The sequence below is a fragment of the Colletotrichum destructivum genome, chromosome 1 (assembly GCF_034447905.1).
Source record: "Colletotrichum destructivum chromosome 1, complete sequence".
In the NCBI taxonomy this organism is placed as follows: Eukaryota; Fungi; Ascomycota; class Sordariomycetes; order Glomerellales; family Glomerellaceae; genus Colletotrichum; species Colletotrichum destructivum.
In genome coordinates, this window is record NC_085896.1 from 1,425,732 (window position 1) to 1,440,138 (window position 14,407).

Genomic DNA, 14,407 nt, shown 5'->3' on the forward strand with positions numbered 1-14,407 from the left:
AAGTCGGGACACAGAAAAAAATGTGGTTGCATCCAAGGCGTATAAATTGAAGATTGGACATCAAGGTCGAGAGAACATCACTCACCAACTCCGGCCAATCTTCAGAGACATTACCGTATTTGTCTTAGTGACCACAATCTCACTCATTCATTGCATCTCACCCTCACACCACCACCACTCATAACTTGGACGAATCAGACATCTTTATTTTCAACCCTTCTATCCAAAAACATGGCGGATCAGATCCCCCAGCAGATGCGCGCTGCAACCATCAAGGACTTCAACCAGGGTTACGAAGTCAAGGACATCCAGGTCCCTACCGAACTCGGCCCCAACGACGTGCTCGTCAAGATCGCCGCCGCGGGCTACTGCCACACTGATCTCCAAGTCCAGGAGGGTGTCTACGAGTCAGCCGGCGCCAAGCCCGGCCTCGTCGGCTCGCATGAGCCGGCCGGTACCGTCGTGAAGCTCGGCTCCGAGGCCGGCAAGCAGGGCCTCAAGGTCGGCGACCACGTCGGTTCCATCAACACGTACGGCTGCTGCGGCCGGTGCAACTCGTGCAACCAGGGCAAGCAGGTGTGCGACAACCTCAGCGGCATGCTCGGCCTCACGCTCGACGGCGGCTTCGCCCAGTACATGAAGGCCGACGCCCGGGTCGTGGCCAAGATCCCCGACTCCATCCCCTGGGCCGAGGCGGCGCCTCTGTTCTGCGCCGGCGCCACCGTCTACGGTGCCCTCTGCGCGGCGAAGCCCGAGAAGGGCCAGTGGCTCGCAATGGTCGGCATCGGAGGCCTGGGCCACCTGGGCGTCCAATACGCCAAGTCGCTGGGCTGCAAGGTCATCGCCATCGACAACCGCCAGGAGGCCCTCGACCTGGCCAACGACGTCCCCTCCCACCTCAAGCCCGATCGCACCGTCCTCATCGACACCGACGAGGCCAAGGAGAAGGCCGTCAAGGAGCTCCAGTCGTCCTTCTACGACACCAACCCGGGCGTCGACCGCGTCGTCATCAACACGGAGGGTCGGCCGCTGATCAAGTTCGCCCAGCAGTTCCTGCGCAAGGGCGGCGTGCTCGTCGACGTTGGCCTCCCCGCAGATGGGCCCTTCGAGGTCGACGCTTTCGCCCTGAACTTCAAGGAGCAGACCATTCGCGGCGCGTTGATCTGCACCCCCGAGCGCAGCCGGGAAATGCTGGAGCTGCACGCCAAGAACGGCTGCAGGACACATGTCGAAAAGACGTTCAGCGTCGACCAGGCCAACGAGATGGCTGAGCACTACATGTCCAAGCAGCTCAAGGGCCGCTTGTGTATGGTCTTCTAAAGGGCGTACGGGAAGCGATGGATGGATTGGTGCAATGATACCTTTGCTTGTATGGATTAGTGGCTTTCTGGCGAGATAAATGATGAGATGACAACAATGTACAACACATTCTACCCCCCAAGTAACAATTGTAATGATCCCGCCATCGTGAGAGTGGATGCAGAACGAACCTGTTGTACGGTGTATTGTCTATGGTGTACACAACCAGACTAGTTCTACACACAGTTCTTGTTTCCGGAAATCATCACGAGCAAAGTTGCCAAGATACCCATCTGTGTTATATACAGATCTTAACATACCAACCAGCTGCTACGAACAGCAACTCGTGTCCATCTCTCAAGTCAACCCCTCGACATTCCCTCGGCCCGCAGCTGTCAAATCTCGTAACGGTCCGTCGCATCGTGGACAGGGCGGTAAACAAAGTAGTCAAACACGGCCCTCCTCGCGGTGCCGTTCAGGTCCGAGGCGGCAACGCCGACAAACGCGCCGGTGAAGCTGCCGTGCGCCTTGTGCCCGCCGCACTCGTCCGAGATGATGGACGCGTCGAACACGGGGCCGACCGCCCTCAGCTCCTCGCCCTCGAGGGCGTAGTAGAACTGGAGCCTCGGCCCGCGGATCGACAGCGCCAGCTTGACCCTGCCCGAGTCCGGCAGCGCCACGGCGTCCGGGAACGGCGTCGTCAGGTCGCTGTCGGGCCACGAGGCCTCGGAGCTCTGGATCAGGAGCTCCCTCTTGCCGTCCTCGTGGGCCGTGACGGTGAGGTAGAAGAAGTTGTAGCGGCAGTAGTACGCCGTCAGGCCCGCGAACTCCCTCTCGTCGGCGGGCGAGAAGTCGACCGTCGTCTCGGCGTCGTACGAGAAGTGCGTCTGCCGCCGGGCGACGAGCGCCTGCTCGAACCACGACCCGATGGACTCCCGCCCGATGAGCGTCAGTTTGCCGCCCTCGGTTGAGAAGATGCGCTCGGGCTCCGGCGTCCGCAGCCACTGGAAGTCCTTGTGCAGCCCGTCCTCGAACGTGTACCGCTGCTCCGCCCAGTACGCCGTGTCGTCCCTCGTCCCGGGGACCTCGACGTGCAGCGACGGCACCGGGCCGTTCTTGACGTACAGCCAGTCGTCGTCGGCCCAGTAGGCCTCCTGGATCGCCGTCTCGCGGCCCAGCACGCACCGCCTATTCTGCGTCGTCGGGCGCCCCGTCAGGTGGACCATGTACGTCCTGCCGTCGGGGGTGTCGACGATGTCGCCGTGCCCCGCGCGCTGGAGGGCTGCAAAGGGCGCGTCCTTGGACGTGATGACGTACTTGTGCGGGTGAAGCTCGTACGGGCCCTGGATGTCGCGGGAGCGGGCGAGGGTGCAGGCGTGCTCGTAGGCCGTGCCGCCCTCGGCCGTCAGGAGGTAGTACCACCCGTTGCGCTTGTAGAGGTGCGGGCCCTCGACGAGGGCCAGCTCGGTGCCCCTGAAGATGTTCTTCCGGGGACCGACGAGCTTGCCGGCCTCGGGGTCGAACTCCTGCAGGGCGATCCCCGTGAAGGCGTGGAAGCGGCGGCGGTGGTCCCACATCATGTTGACGAACCACTTGCGGCCGTCGTCGTCGTGGAAGAGCGAGGGGTCGAAGCCGGACGAGTTGACGTGGACGGGGTCGGACCAGGGCCCCTCGATGGAGGGGGAGCTGACGATGTAGTTGTGCGTGTCCTTGAAGGAGCCGTCCTTGCGCTTGACGTCGGTGTAGACGAGCCAGAACCGGTCGCCGTCGTGGCTGAGGCAGGGCGCCCAGACGCCGCAGCTGTCCGGGTCGCCGCGCATGTCCAGCTGGCTCTTGCGGTTCAAGGGCCGGGTGACGAGCTCCCAGTTGGCGAGGTCCGTGGAGTGGTGGATCTGGACGCCGGGGAACCACTCAAAGGTGGACGTTGCGATGTAGTAGTCATCCCCGACCCTCAAGATGGAGGGGTCCGGGTTGAAGCCGGGGAGGATGGGATTCCGGACTTGAGGCATTGTGAGCTGTGTTGAGTGAGCTGCTATTACTGTTAAGAGTGAGATCTCTCAACGGTCTATCTCAAGGGCATCATTGAATACTTATTTATCAAGACTCTCCTCGTGCTGTTGGCCAAGTGAGCGTCGAGTGTGTCTCTTGACTCTGGAGAGGATCGAACTCCACACATCTCCGCAAGTTGGATTTAGCCGGAAGTGGATGATTCGTGAGAATGCCGCCCGAGGACCTCCACTTGGTGGTTTGAAGGACGTGGTGCAACACCAAGAGAAGTTGGCTTTACCCCGCATGGACAGAGAGGGGAAGTTGGAGAAAAGAGCATTGTGAGTCGGTTGTGTATTATGGTCCACTAGCAGGGAGCCTCATGGACTTTGTCATCTTTGCAACTCGCATCTCACCAGTTGAACACTCAGAAAACGAAACTCTCTACTTGATCACGAGACGATGTTATACGTTCACTTCCATGATCACCAAAACACGGCCAATCATCAAATTGGAATGATGGAACTGAAATTTCAATTTTGGTTAACCCTCAATCCAGGTATATATGTGTATGTATGTACGATGGGGGCTATGTCTACTCCCAAGTCCTTATTGTTCCACCATGATTCCTACAAAACAAGAGAGAGAAAGAAAGGCTGTGCACACGCTCAAGGCAGGGGGATGGCCTGCTTGTGGTTGACAAAGACACCCTCGGGGTCGTAGACGGTCTTGAGCTGCTTGAGGCGCTCAAAGTTGGCGCCGTAGAGGCGCGAAGACCACTCGGCCTCGGAGAGCTCCGTGTCGGCGTAGTTGACGAAGCCGCGGAGAGGGCTGCCGCCGGCGACGAGGGCGTCCTCGAAGGGCTTGATGAGCGACTTCATGTAGGCCGGGCCGTCGGCCGGGTAGTTGTTGACGTCGACCGAGTTGGCCTCCCAGCGGATGAGCCAGAGGTTCTTGCCGTGGGCGTAGCTGGTGTCCTCGTCGGCGATGTCGCGCGACACGCCGCCCCAGAGGTCGAGGAAGCCGGACTTGCGGAGGTCGGTGCGATTGAAGGCCAGCGTGGTGCTCTCGAACAGGATCTTGGCCTGCTCGACCGTGAGCGGGTAGTCGGTGGTGGTGGTCAGCGCCTGGGTGTAGAACGAGCGCCCGCCGAGGGTGCCGCCCTCGGGCTGGTTCATGCCCTGGCCGGCGACGGCGACCTCCATGTCCCAGAAGGGGAGCTCGGTCTTGCTGACGTTGACCTTGCCGGCGATCTCGTTCAGAGAGCTGACGAGAGGGGCGATGACGGCGTCGAACTCGGCGGGGTTGCCGTAGAAGTAGCCGGTGCCGGTGTACGGGGGCCCGGACAGGGACCAGCGGAGGGCGAGCTCGTCGGGGGAGTCCTTGGAGAGGGCAAAGTCCTGGATGGCGACGACGGACCTGGCGACGGCGTCCGCGTCCAGGTTGCCGGCGGCGATGGTGAAGTTGATGGCGGTGTCGAAGAGGGGCTTGTGGGTGTTGGTGGTGACGGAGAGGAGAACGCCGTACGAGGCGCCGGCGCCCTGGGCGGCCCAGAAGAGGTCGGAGCCCCTGGCGGCGTTGACGATGGTGCCGTTGTACAGCATGTACTCGACGGACTCGAGGTTGTCCATGGGGGTGCCGAGGTGGCGGGAGGAGGACCCGTAGCCGCCGCCGATGCTGGAGCCGGCGAGGCCGACGTGGGCACCGCGGACGTGGGGGAAGTGGCGGCCGTGGTTGTCCCAGAGGTACTTGAGGACGGGGCCGACATGGGAGCCGCCGCCGTAGGTGAGGCGGTTGGTGGCGGCGTCGAAGGACACGGAGTTGAAGGCGGCCATGCTGATCACGAGGCTGCCCGGGTTTCCGAAGCCGTAGGCCTGGAATGAGTGGCGGGCGCCGAGAGGCGAGGCCGAGGTGGAGGCATTCCGGGCGCAGTCGAGGGAGAGGGCGACCTGGTCCTTGTTCTCGGGGAACGAGATGGCGGCCGGGTCGACCTTGATGCGCTTCTGGAAGCCGGTGGTCTCGTCGGTCCAGGTGGCGTCGGTGTTGATGACGCTGTGGACGCCGGCGGTGGTCAAGCAGGCCTGCAGCTCGGCGGCCTTGTTCTCGGCCTGGGCGGAGACGAGAGCGGGAGACAGACAAAGGAGTGAAGCGACGGCAAGGCGTCTGAAAGAAGGCGTAGAATCCATGACTGCGGCGTACATATGCATATATGTTTATAAATATATGTATGTATATGTACACATAGGTCTATCACAGCCCGGTAATATGAAACGAATGTAATGCTTAGGAGGGTATTTGGGAGAGCTGGAGGGAGCTATGGTAAGCTTTGGGGGGTCGATCTTCCTTTTATCAACATCACGAACACGTTCATCTTATACTCGATAGGGGTTGGATGGGTATATGGGACTGACCAGCTGACTTGAGCGCATATCCCCCTCCCCCTTCCCCCCCTGAGTTCAAGCATAGCAACACCTGGTCTGGTTCGTTCTCGGTGCTCCGGTCATCTCCTGCTCGATATCCGTCTGGCTGAACTCTGGAGTCAAACTGGTCTGCTCCCCCTCCCTTTCTTTCTCTCTCTCTCGCTGGATCCATAAACCTTGGAGACTGCCCCCACTCAGAACGAGGGGCGAAGTTAAGATCATGACCGTCTAATCATATCAATCAACCTGTTTCTTCATCAGGCTTGGCGCTGACAAGTTGGCCTCTGACCTCCTTGATCCGAACAAACCTTGTCCGGGTGAATAGCCTTATGAAGCAGGCAGTCCCCTGCTTGCAGAGGCCCTGCTCCAGGCCCGTCAGCCTGGGCCCGGAGCCCGTCCCCCTTTTCGGCACTACCGACACTCCCGACGCCCGTCTTTTAAGGTTCTATCATTGGGGCAGGAAAAGGCGTCAGCACTTTGTCCGTCGTTTGGGCTACAGGCGGTGATGGGCGGAGTTCGCAGCCGCCGGCTTTGGCGATGATTGCTACTTACGTGGGCCGTTAATGAAGTCCTCGCTCTCGTTCCCCCCTCCCTCGCCATGTCTTGTCTTGGCCCTTTAAGCGTCTCTATTGCGACCTTCAGACGAGTCAGCGTGATTGAACTCAATGCGAAGAAGCACCCCCTGAAATCTCCGTGAACACCGTCCAGTCTGCTGGAGATGATGATGGTCTTGGCAGCCCCCAAGCCGTCTTCGCCTCCCTCTTAGTCGGGGCCAGCCGTGAGCATAGTATATTAACATGTTTCGAATCCCCGCGATGAATGTAATGAATGATGAGGCCCTAAGGAGACAGCGGCGCAACTTGGCAGACCAGGAATCAACTCGTTTACTCCTTTCAGATCCTCCAGGATCAAAGACTACTCTCCCCTCTCTTCATTCCTTTCGTTTTCGGTCAAACGGCTCAACCTTCATTCGCAGTTAAATCACCCGATAGAACCACATCTTCATCCTCTTACACACACACTCTCTCTCTCTCTCTCTCACTCTCTCACTCTCTCTCTATCTCTCTATCTCGACCTGCCTGATTCTGGACTGGCCTTATTATTCCCACCTCCTCCACTCTTTTTTATCGTCTTGCCGCCTTCCTGATCATCCTTTGCTTCATTCAGAACAGGGCGCATTTCCCTCGTTCCACTCACTACTGCAACATCAACCACCTCCTCGCCTACTACCTATACATCCGAGTCACAACTCGGCTCAACATCTTCCGCCATGCGCTACTCTCCCTTGACAAACCTCTTGGCGGGATCCGCTGTCTGGGCCACCTCCTGCAGCGCCGTCACGCTCTACGCCGCCGACTCGGGCGGAAATGTGACCACCCTCTCGTTGACGGGATCCGGCGACACCTACAGCTTATCCGTCGCCTCCAAGACGGCCGAGTGCGATGTCAACCCGTCCTGGCTCACCCTGGACGCCGCCAACAGGGTCCTCTACTGCCTCGACCGGGGCTCTAACTCGGTCCCCAACGGCTCCCTAAACTCCTTCTCCATCGGGGATGGGGGTGCCCTGACCCGCATCGCTCGGGTCTCGGCGCCCTTCAGCGGTGTCGCTGGCGAGATTGTGACGACCGAGTCTGGAGCTCGCGGATACGTCTCTTGCTCGTAGTAAGTTGAGCCCCATCCCATCCCATCCCATCCCATCCCATCCCATCCCATCCCATCCCATCCCATCCCCCCCGACCACCACGACCGTTATCAATGCGGCATTTGAACATTTTGGACATTGTGAGATGTGAAAATGGGAGAACCATTCGTCCGTTTCCTCCTTCTAGCCGACCCAATCGGCCGTCTTGTTCCCCCGTCTGCCATCATGTCCCCCCCCCATGCCCTCTAAGACTTACTTACCTACTCTGTAACACTGCTCGACTTACCCGTACACTACCCCCGTCACGTCACCCTCCCACCACCCCCCCCTGGGAGATCAACTAAGCTTACACACATTTTCTCGGTAGCAACCGAAGCGCAGCCGCCGTCTTCGCCCTGGGCGACAACGGCGCCCTCCCGGGCACGGGGCCGCTTCAGGAGTTCTTCCCGACCCTCGAGGCCCCCGGCCCCGTCACCTCCCGCCAGGACACGAGCTACCTGCACCACGTCATCGTCGACCCCAAGAACCAGTACGTCCTGCTCGCTGACCTCGGCGGCGACCGCGTCCGCGTCTACACCAAGGACCCGGACAACATCGCCCCCATCACCGAGGTCGACGGCCTCGTCACGGGCCCCGGCGTCGGCCCCCGCCACGGCGTCTTCAAGACCGCCGCCAACGGCGACATCTTCTTCTTCTTCAACGGCGAGCTCGACCAGAACATCTACTCGTACAAGGTCGAGTACACCCCCACCGGCCTCGCCTTCACAAAGGTCTTCTCCATCCCCTCCGTCAACGCGGACTACCCTGCGACCAAGGCTCCGACAAGCGAGATTGCCATCACTGTAAGTCCACAACGTCCCCGTTTTCTTTTGTTCTTTCTTACTTTTTTTTGTCTTCCTTTTTGCGTCTTTTTTTTTTGTCTTTCCCCTTTCTGCTTTCCCTTGTCTCTTTTCCTTGCGTGTCCCAACCCAGCAGCTTCTCCTGCTTGTTCTGGCTATCGTATAGAAGGATGCTGCGGCCTGCAACCAGGCACAGATCCTCCCCTACATAGTAGACCTTATTTCACTGTCTGGGTTACACCCTGCAGAGAGTCTGCACCCACATTGCCCAATAGGGGGGGGGGACAGGCAGCCCTCCCCCCCCCCCGGACACAATTAGCTTCCGGATTGGTAATTTGAGCGCACATTTGACTAACGCGCTTGTTCTCTTTTCCTTCTTGGCGTATTAGCCCGACCAGAAGTTCATCATCGTCTCCAACCGCGATGTGTCTTTCCGCGACTCGCCCGTCCTCGGCTCTGGTCCCTCCGACACCATGTCGACCTTTGCCATCAAGGAGGACGGCACCCTCGAGCTCGTCCAGCTCGCTCCCTCCGGCGGCTGGTCCCCTCGCCAGTTCTCCATCAACAAGGCCGGCGACCTCCTGGCCATCGGCCACCAGAACAACCGCACCGTTGTCATCTGGAAGCGCGACCTCGTCTCGGGCAAGATCATCCCCGAGGCCGAGGGCGGCAAGGTCGGCCAGGTCACCCTCACCGGCGCCGTCGTCGCCACCATCTTTGATGAGTAGAAGACGTGCGACAGCCCAGATGACAAGAATCGTCAATCGTAACCCCGTCCGAGGGTGGGTTCCCAATGGTAAATTTCACCTGCTAGAGGAATCCTTGGAAGACGAGCGCTTCGAGTCAGGCGCATAGTGGTGACGAGAAGATTGTTTCGATACCCTAACCTAGAGAACAAACGATATTTCGCATGAATCAGTATCCTTGTACCAATGATGATCTATTTCTATGCTTTGCTCCAGAAGCGGCGTGACCCTCAATTTACACTGAGGTGTTGGGAAGATGGCGCGCAAGCCCATGGCGATCTGTGTTTTATGTTGACTTTGTCACTTGCTCCCACTTTCCTCGTTTGTCAACTTGTAGCAATTCTAGATGAAATGAAATAAATCTTTCTTTCTTTCTTTCTTTCTTTCTTTCCTTTTCGACCAGCACAATCATGGTGCGAGGTCGCCCTAGTGCTGAAAGCCAACCAAATCAAGTCGAGAACGCACTGCAATGTTTAACGTGGCTAGCTGGGCATTGGGCTGCGATCTAAATATAACAATTCAAAGGCTACTACAGTGTGGGCTATCATTCAGCTATGAGCCTTTACGCCTTGCGAGCGGAAACGTCCACGGCGGAGCAATAAACAGCACTATATTGGGAAGTGATGACTCTTCATGTGCTCGTGGAATGACCACAGAACGTTGCCACTAGGTAGTGTTCAGTTCTGACCTTCAGCAAGATTCGGCTGCATTGCCGCGGCGCAGACGTCTACTCCTCTTGACGAAATTTCCAATACGACTGATAACGCGTATGAAGGACCTGTGGACAGGCTGTGTACTACCACAAACATGACTGCAGCCAAGCATCGCAATTCAGATGAGCTTCTCGATCGTCCAGAATAGTCCCTGCATTGGAACTCTTTGACGAAGGAGAGAGGGCAAGGACGATCATCATTATCAGCCCAGTCGAGTGTCTGCTAAGTTTTGAATTTACGCCCCGCGATTCCCAACAGAGTTTATAGTTTTCAGTAATAGCCCGTCACCTAGAGGATCTACCATGGCCTCGAACTTGACACCAACGCGAATGCATCATACTTAGGTAGTATGTGGGCACTGTAGGGGAGACCCTCATGGGTAAGAAAACCCTCTACAACCTCAGCAAACAGGCATTGTAGATACACACATGTTACTTTAAGTCTATTTGATGGTGGATAGCTTAGCTGCTTAGGAGGCAAACTTTACGCATCGTGACTTGACTACGTTGTAGTTATTTTACATAGAGTAGATCCACATGCAGCTATCTCCAGGGATCAAGTTGGTTTCCTGTTGCCAGATTCAAACTAACTGCCCCTCCTTCGGAGAGGGGGGTGTGCTAGGCTTGTACGATTGAGTCAAGCGGGTAATGGGAATGAATCACAAGCAGCTGTCGCCGCGTTCTTCACATTAGTATTTGAATTTGTTGCTGTGACACGTTGCTTAGCAACAGTATGGATCGCACAGTGCCACTCGAGTGATTGAATGGGGGGCACAATAGGGTGCAGCTATTCGTATTGTCGTGAGGTGTAGATATTAGATTCAAAGTCAAGAGGAGCTTTTGACGGCGGCTGTGATATGTTGGGACCAACGGAGACAGACGCAAATGATCTAGTTGGTCCATCCTGTCGCTGTCGCCATCTTTCCTTGCCTTTAATAGGTAGTCAGTCCTGTGGGTGCATTGCGTATCTCTGGGAAGTGTTACAGCTGACATGTCTTTGTTGCCCTTGCATGTCATTGATAACCGCTCCGGTATATCCCCCTAAACTCTTGGAAACAGTGGCAACTTGCTATGTGGTAACTTGCTCTGTTCGGGTTCTACTGCAGGTGGTCAGTCGAGAGATAGAACTACCGGATTCGGTAGAGGTTGTGGATTGTATCTCTCTCGCCCAGGAATGGTCTGAATGGGAGGGAAGGGAGGACGTTGTGGCCGGGATCGACTTCGGCCCCGGTGGGATATGGTCGACAAAAGAAGCAATAAACAACTCGGCCCCAGTGGGATTCAGTTGACTAAAGAAGCAATGAACAACGTTTCGCCTTGCAGCCTGGCTAATGCTTATTTACACGACGATAAATGTCGAACTAGTTGAATAGGGAAGTGTTTGGCCTAGGCAGTGCGTCAATGCTGTGTTATGTGAGACTATGTTTGCTTCGAAGCCCTTTCTCGCCCACAAGAAGCTGCGATTGTTCGCGCAAGAAAGACCATGTCATTCTCTGGTCGATTCATATTATTTGCCCATGTCATGCTGATTCTAGGCTTTTGCTGAATCAACCAGCAAAGGGCCGTCTTGCTTGTGTGATCGCCATTTACAACTTTGGCGATACACCACAACATCCGCTCCCTAACTCCAAAGTTTGACACGTCTTGGCAAGATTGGGCAAACAAACTTTTCTTTTCTGTCTGTAGACTTGCCAGCTTTTCGGAATGCCTCACCGAGGGATTGTTTGTCGCGCCGACCTTAAACTCTTTCGGCTGCGTTGCAACCTGCGCCTGTCGTAACAAGTCGGCCGGCCAGTCGCTTCAATCTCCCCTTACGGCAAGTCACAAGTTGGATGCTGTGTTTTGAAGAGGCGGGGAATGGGCCAAATATGCAGGCAACAACAAAGAGTCTGCAAGGTTAGACTGGCGTCAATGGAGGCTCAACATCCCTGCCAATGCCCTTGTGTTTCCGGTTTGCCAGTTGCCATCGTACTGCGCAAGAGCCTCCTGCAACACTTTCGGCAAAGGGTCGATTCTCAATGCTAGTAAACACCCAGGCTAGAAGAGCCTGAATGACATGTCATTGAAGTGGTCCCTGTGTCTGCAGAGCTCAGGGAGCACTGAAGTCGAGTTATAAAGGACTCTCCCACGCCTAAAGTCATAGGCACTGGCTCACTGGATCTCACCACGATTTGAAGTCCGCTCCAAGAAACCACGCGAGTTCCACCACTGATCAAAATGCGCTTCACCCTCGTTCTTGCTCTTCTCCCCGCGCTGTCGGTCGTCTTGGTGGGTGTTCCGAGCCTTCAGAAGATCGAATGTCATCGCTGACGAAAAGATATCATCTCCCTAGGCTGACGACGACATGGACTCGCCGATGGGCACCAAGGAGTTCGTGCCCACGTGGGAGTTCGAGCCGTTCCCGGGCGAGAAGGTCGTCCTGAACGGGACCATCGAGCAGGTCGTTGCCGAGCTCAAGCAGATCAACCCGGACTACTCACCCTTCTCCCCCGAGTCCCATGCCCTGGCCCAGGTGGACGCGTCTTTTTCATCGTCTGCGGTCCAAATGCCCGAGATCTACCCGCGGGACAAGGTCCTGTGCAACATGCCCAAGTGGGGGTACGTTGACACGTACTCGTCGGATCGCGGCTACAGCCACCTGTTGGGCGTGAAGGGTCGTCCTCGCGGCGATCCCGGCCCGGGGAACTGTGGTCGGGTGAGCTGCGGCTACAGGGCTGCCGTCTGGTTCTGCAACGACGTAAGTCTGAGTCGAGAAAACGGGAAAAACGACGTGTTCCCGTGGAGAGGCCTGGGGGACCACGCATTATCTAGGGCTGACTGGTTTCTCGTGCAGAACAAGCACCACATCATGCTCGACAACTTCCAACAGATCGCCCATATGGTCGGGTTCATCAAGTATTACTGCTCAGCCAACTCGCCGAATGTGTTCAACGGCCAGGCCTTCCACCAGACCGACAACTGGAACGTTGTACTCCGCGGTGCGAGCTGCTAACCGGTCCTGGCTCGGCACCATAAGGGGGGACAACATGTACTTCTGAGAGCTAGATCTGTAGCACAGAAAGATACAATGTGTGACATCTATATCTTGAAGGATACATTTGGGCTTATTCTGCTCCAAGTCTCGAGTCCATATTGGTTTGCCTCTGCCAGTCTTGCGCATTAATTTTGGAACTTGTCAAACCCACGCCAGCACTACACGTGTTAATGATGCTAGTCATCTAGATCATCATCTAGATCATCAAGCTTAGAACATAATACCAGGAAATAGATTGAGAAACAGGCGCCCACGCCCTCAGATACATGGTGACGGGGAAGAACTGGAATGCTCACGCTCTCACAACGGCCAGCGCGCTGTTCACCCGATTGTTCTCCTCGTGCTCGCAGTCCCACGGCGGCTGTCTGCCGACGAACCGAAGTCTGACGCCAGGCCTGAATACCAAGCAGTGTGAGCTGCCTCCGAAGTGGAACATGCCAATCTCCTGCCCCTTGACGACCTCGTCGCCGACGCCCACAGTGAACTCGCAGCTGGACACCTCGGCCATGCCCACGAACACGATGGCCATGAGGCCGATCTCGGGGCAGCGGGCTCGGATGTAGATGATGCCGCGGGTGGCGACGGCGCTGATGTACGCCTGCGAACGGTTCGGTGCCCGAGAGTCCGGGTTGCCCGGGTTGCCGGCCAGCCCCTCGTGCCAGCTCTCGCTGTAGTACGTGCCCGGGACCAGCTCGACCCCGACGACCGTCCCGCTCACGGGCGCGTGCCAGCGGTGGTAGCTAAGCGCGTTGAGGAAGGCCTGGTAGACAGTGCCGCCGACGAACGCGGGCGCCAGCGGGTTGTCGTTTAGCATGTCCACGAGCGAGTACGGCTGCCCCTTGAGCGTGAAGTTGTCTCGGAACTTGACGTCCGTGACGACCCTCAGCGGCGCCGATTCGCACGCGTTGGTTACGACCAGGGCGTTCCCGGTGTCCGCGTCGTCCGGGTTCTCGACGGGACGGACGCCGTCGCGGAATCTTCGCGTGAAAAAGGCGTCCCAGGACCCGAAGCCCAGGTACTTCTCGTCCTCGGCGTCGGGGCAGACAAAAAGCTGCTGGAAGCTGTACTGGTCTCTGCTGGCGTTCGCCTGGTCCGCCAGCATGCCCCGTCCCAGGGGCGACAGCCAGCCCTGGAGGCATTGTTTCGATGCCGCAGTGCCCAGAAACTTGGCCCAAGTGTTCAGTACGTCTCTCAGTGCCTCGTTGACGTCCTTTCGCCTGAAGAACTCGTAGCCGGACTTCGTCCCCATCGGCCAGTCGAGAAGGGCGTTGATCGGAAAGCCGACGAATCCCATGGCGTTGTCGCTTCCGGGCTTGTCGTAGAACTCGGGCCCGGACTGCATGATGATGTTGACCACCTGCAAGAACTGCCGGAAGCTCTGGATGGCAGGCTGCTCTTCCGGGTCTAGAGGATATCGCGCCGAGGCCTCGGTGAACATGTCGTCTGCTAGCCGAGAGATGGTTGGGTCGTTATACACAAGCCTTTGAAAGCTGACAAGGCTCGGGTCGAGTTCGTTGTCTAGTTTTTGGTTTTCTGCTTCGCGAACTTTCTGAGCCACCCACATCTGGATGGCTTTACACTCATGGGGCATCCATTGCACGGAATGCTGGCCACGGGGGCTTTTCTCTTTGCAAGAACGAGATTCTTTTCCCCAGCTGAATAGGTTGTGTATGTAGCATAGCATCTCGGAGAACAACCTAGAAAAGGGCTGTAGGGGGGACGATTGATT

The 14,407-nt window shown here is 57.3% G+C and overlaps 6 protein-coding genes across 6 annotated transcripts; 3 read left to right on the forward strand and 3 right to left on the reverse strand.

Moving 5' to 3' along the window:
- Positions 1-231: 231 nt before the first annotated feature.
- Positions 232-1,692, forward strand: CDEST_00441 (Putative GroES-like superfamily, alcohol dehydrogenase-like, NAD(P)-binding domain superfamily; the record flags this gene model as incomplete). The annotated part of the gene is made up of 1 exon (XM_062916600.1): positions 232-1,692. One exon carries the CDS (start codon positions 232-234, stop codon positions 1,318-1,320), a length of 1,089 nt encoding a protein of 362 aa, XP_062772651.1. The 3' UTR covers positions 1,321-1,692.
- Position 1,693: 1 nt separating this feature from the next.
- CDEST_00442 (Putative glycoside hydrolase, family 43, concanavalin A-like lectin/glucanase domain superfamily) lies at positions 1,694-3,436 on the reverse strand. The gene has a single exon (XM_062916601.1). The coding sequence runs from the start codon at positions 3,306-3,308 to the stop codon at positions 1,695-1,697; it is 1,614 nt and encodes a 537-aa protein (XP_062772652.1). The 5' UTR covers positions 3,309-3,436; the 3' UTR covers position 1,694.
- Positions 3,437-3,953: 517 nt separating this feature from the next.
- Positions 3,954-5,486, reverse strand: CDEST_00443 (Putative berberine/berberine, FAD-binding domain, PCMH-type, FAD-binding, type PCMH, subdomain 2; the record flags this gene model as incomplete). Its single annotated transcript, XM_062916602.1, has 1 exon — positions 3,954-5,486. One exon carries the CDS (start codon positions 5,484-5,486, stop codon positions 3,954-3,956), a length of 1,533 nt encoding a protein of 510 aa, XP_062772653.1.
- Positions 5,487-6,552: 1,066 nt separating this feature from the next.
- Positions 6,553-9,393, forward strand: CDEST_00444 (Putative WD40/YVTN repeat-like-containing domain superfamily, lactonase, 7-bladed beta propeller). The gene is made up of 3 exons (XM_062916603.1): positions 6,553-7,367; positions 7,715-8,189; positions 8,576-9,393. The coding sequence occupies exons 1-3, from the start codon at positions 6,976-6,978 to the stop codon at positions 8,912-8,914; spliced, it is 1,206 nt and encodes a 401-aa protein (XP_062772654.1). The 5' UTR covers positions 6,553-6,975; the 3' UTR covers positions 8,915-9,393.
- Positions 9,394-11,861: 2,468 nt separating this feature from the next.
- CDEST_00445 (uncharacterized protein) lies at positions 11,862-12,636 on the forward strand (the record flags this gene model as incomplete). The annotated part of the gene is made up of 3 exons (XM_062916604.1): positions 11,862-11,912; positions 11,977-12,381; positions 12,478-12,636. The coding sequence occupies 3 exons, from the start codon at positions 11,862-11,864 to the stop codon at positions 12,634-12,636; spliced, it is 615 nt and encodes a 204-aa protein (XP_062772655.1).
- A 334-nt stretch (positions 12,637-12,970) lies between these two features.
- Positions 12,971-14,362, reverse strand: CDEST_00446 (Putative L-tryptophan decarboxylase PsiD; the record flags this gene model as incomplete). The annotated part of the gene is made up of 1 exon (XM_062916605.1): positions 12,971-14,362. One exon carries the CDS (start codon positions 14,360-14,362, stop codon positions 12,971-12,973), a length of 1,392 nt encoding a protein of 463 aa, XP_062772656.1.
- Between the last annotated feature and the right edge of the window lie 45 nt (positions 14,363-14,407).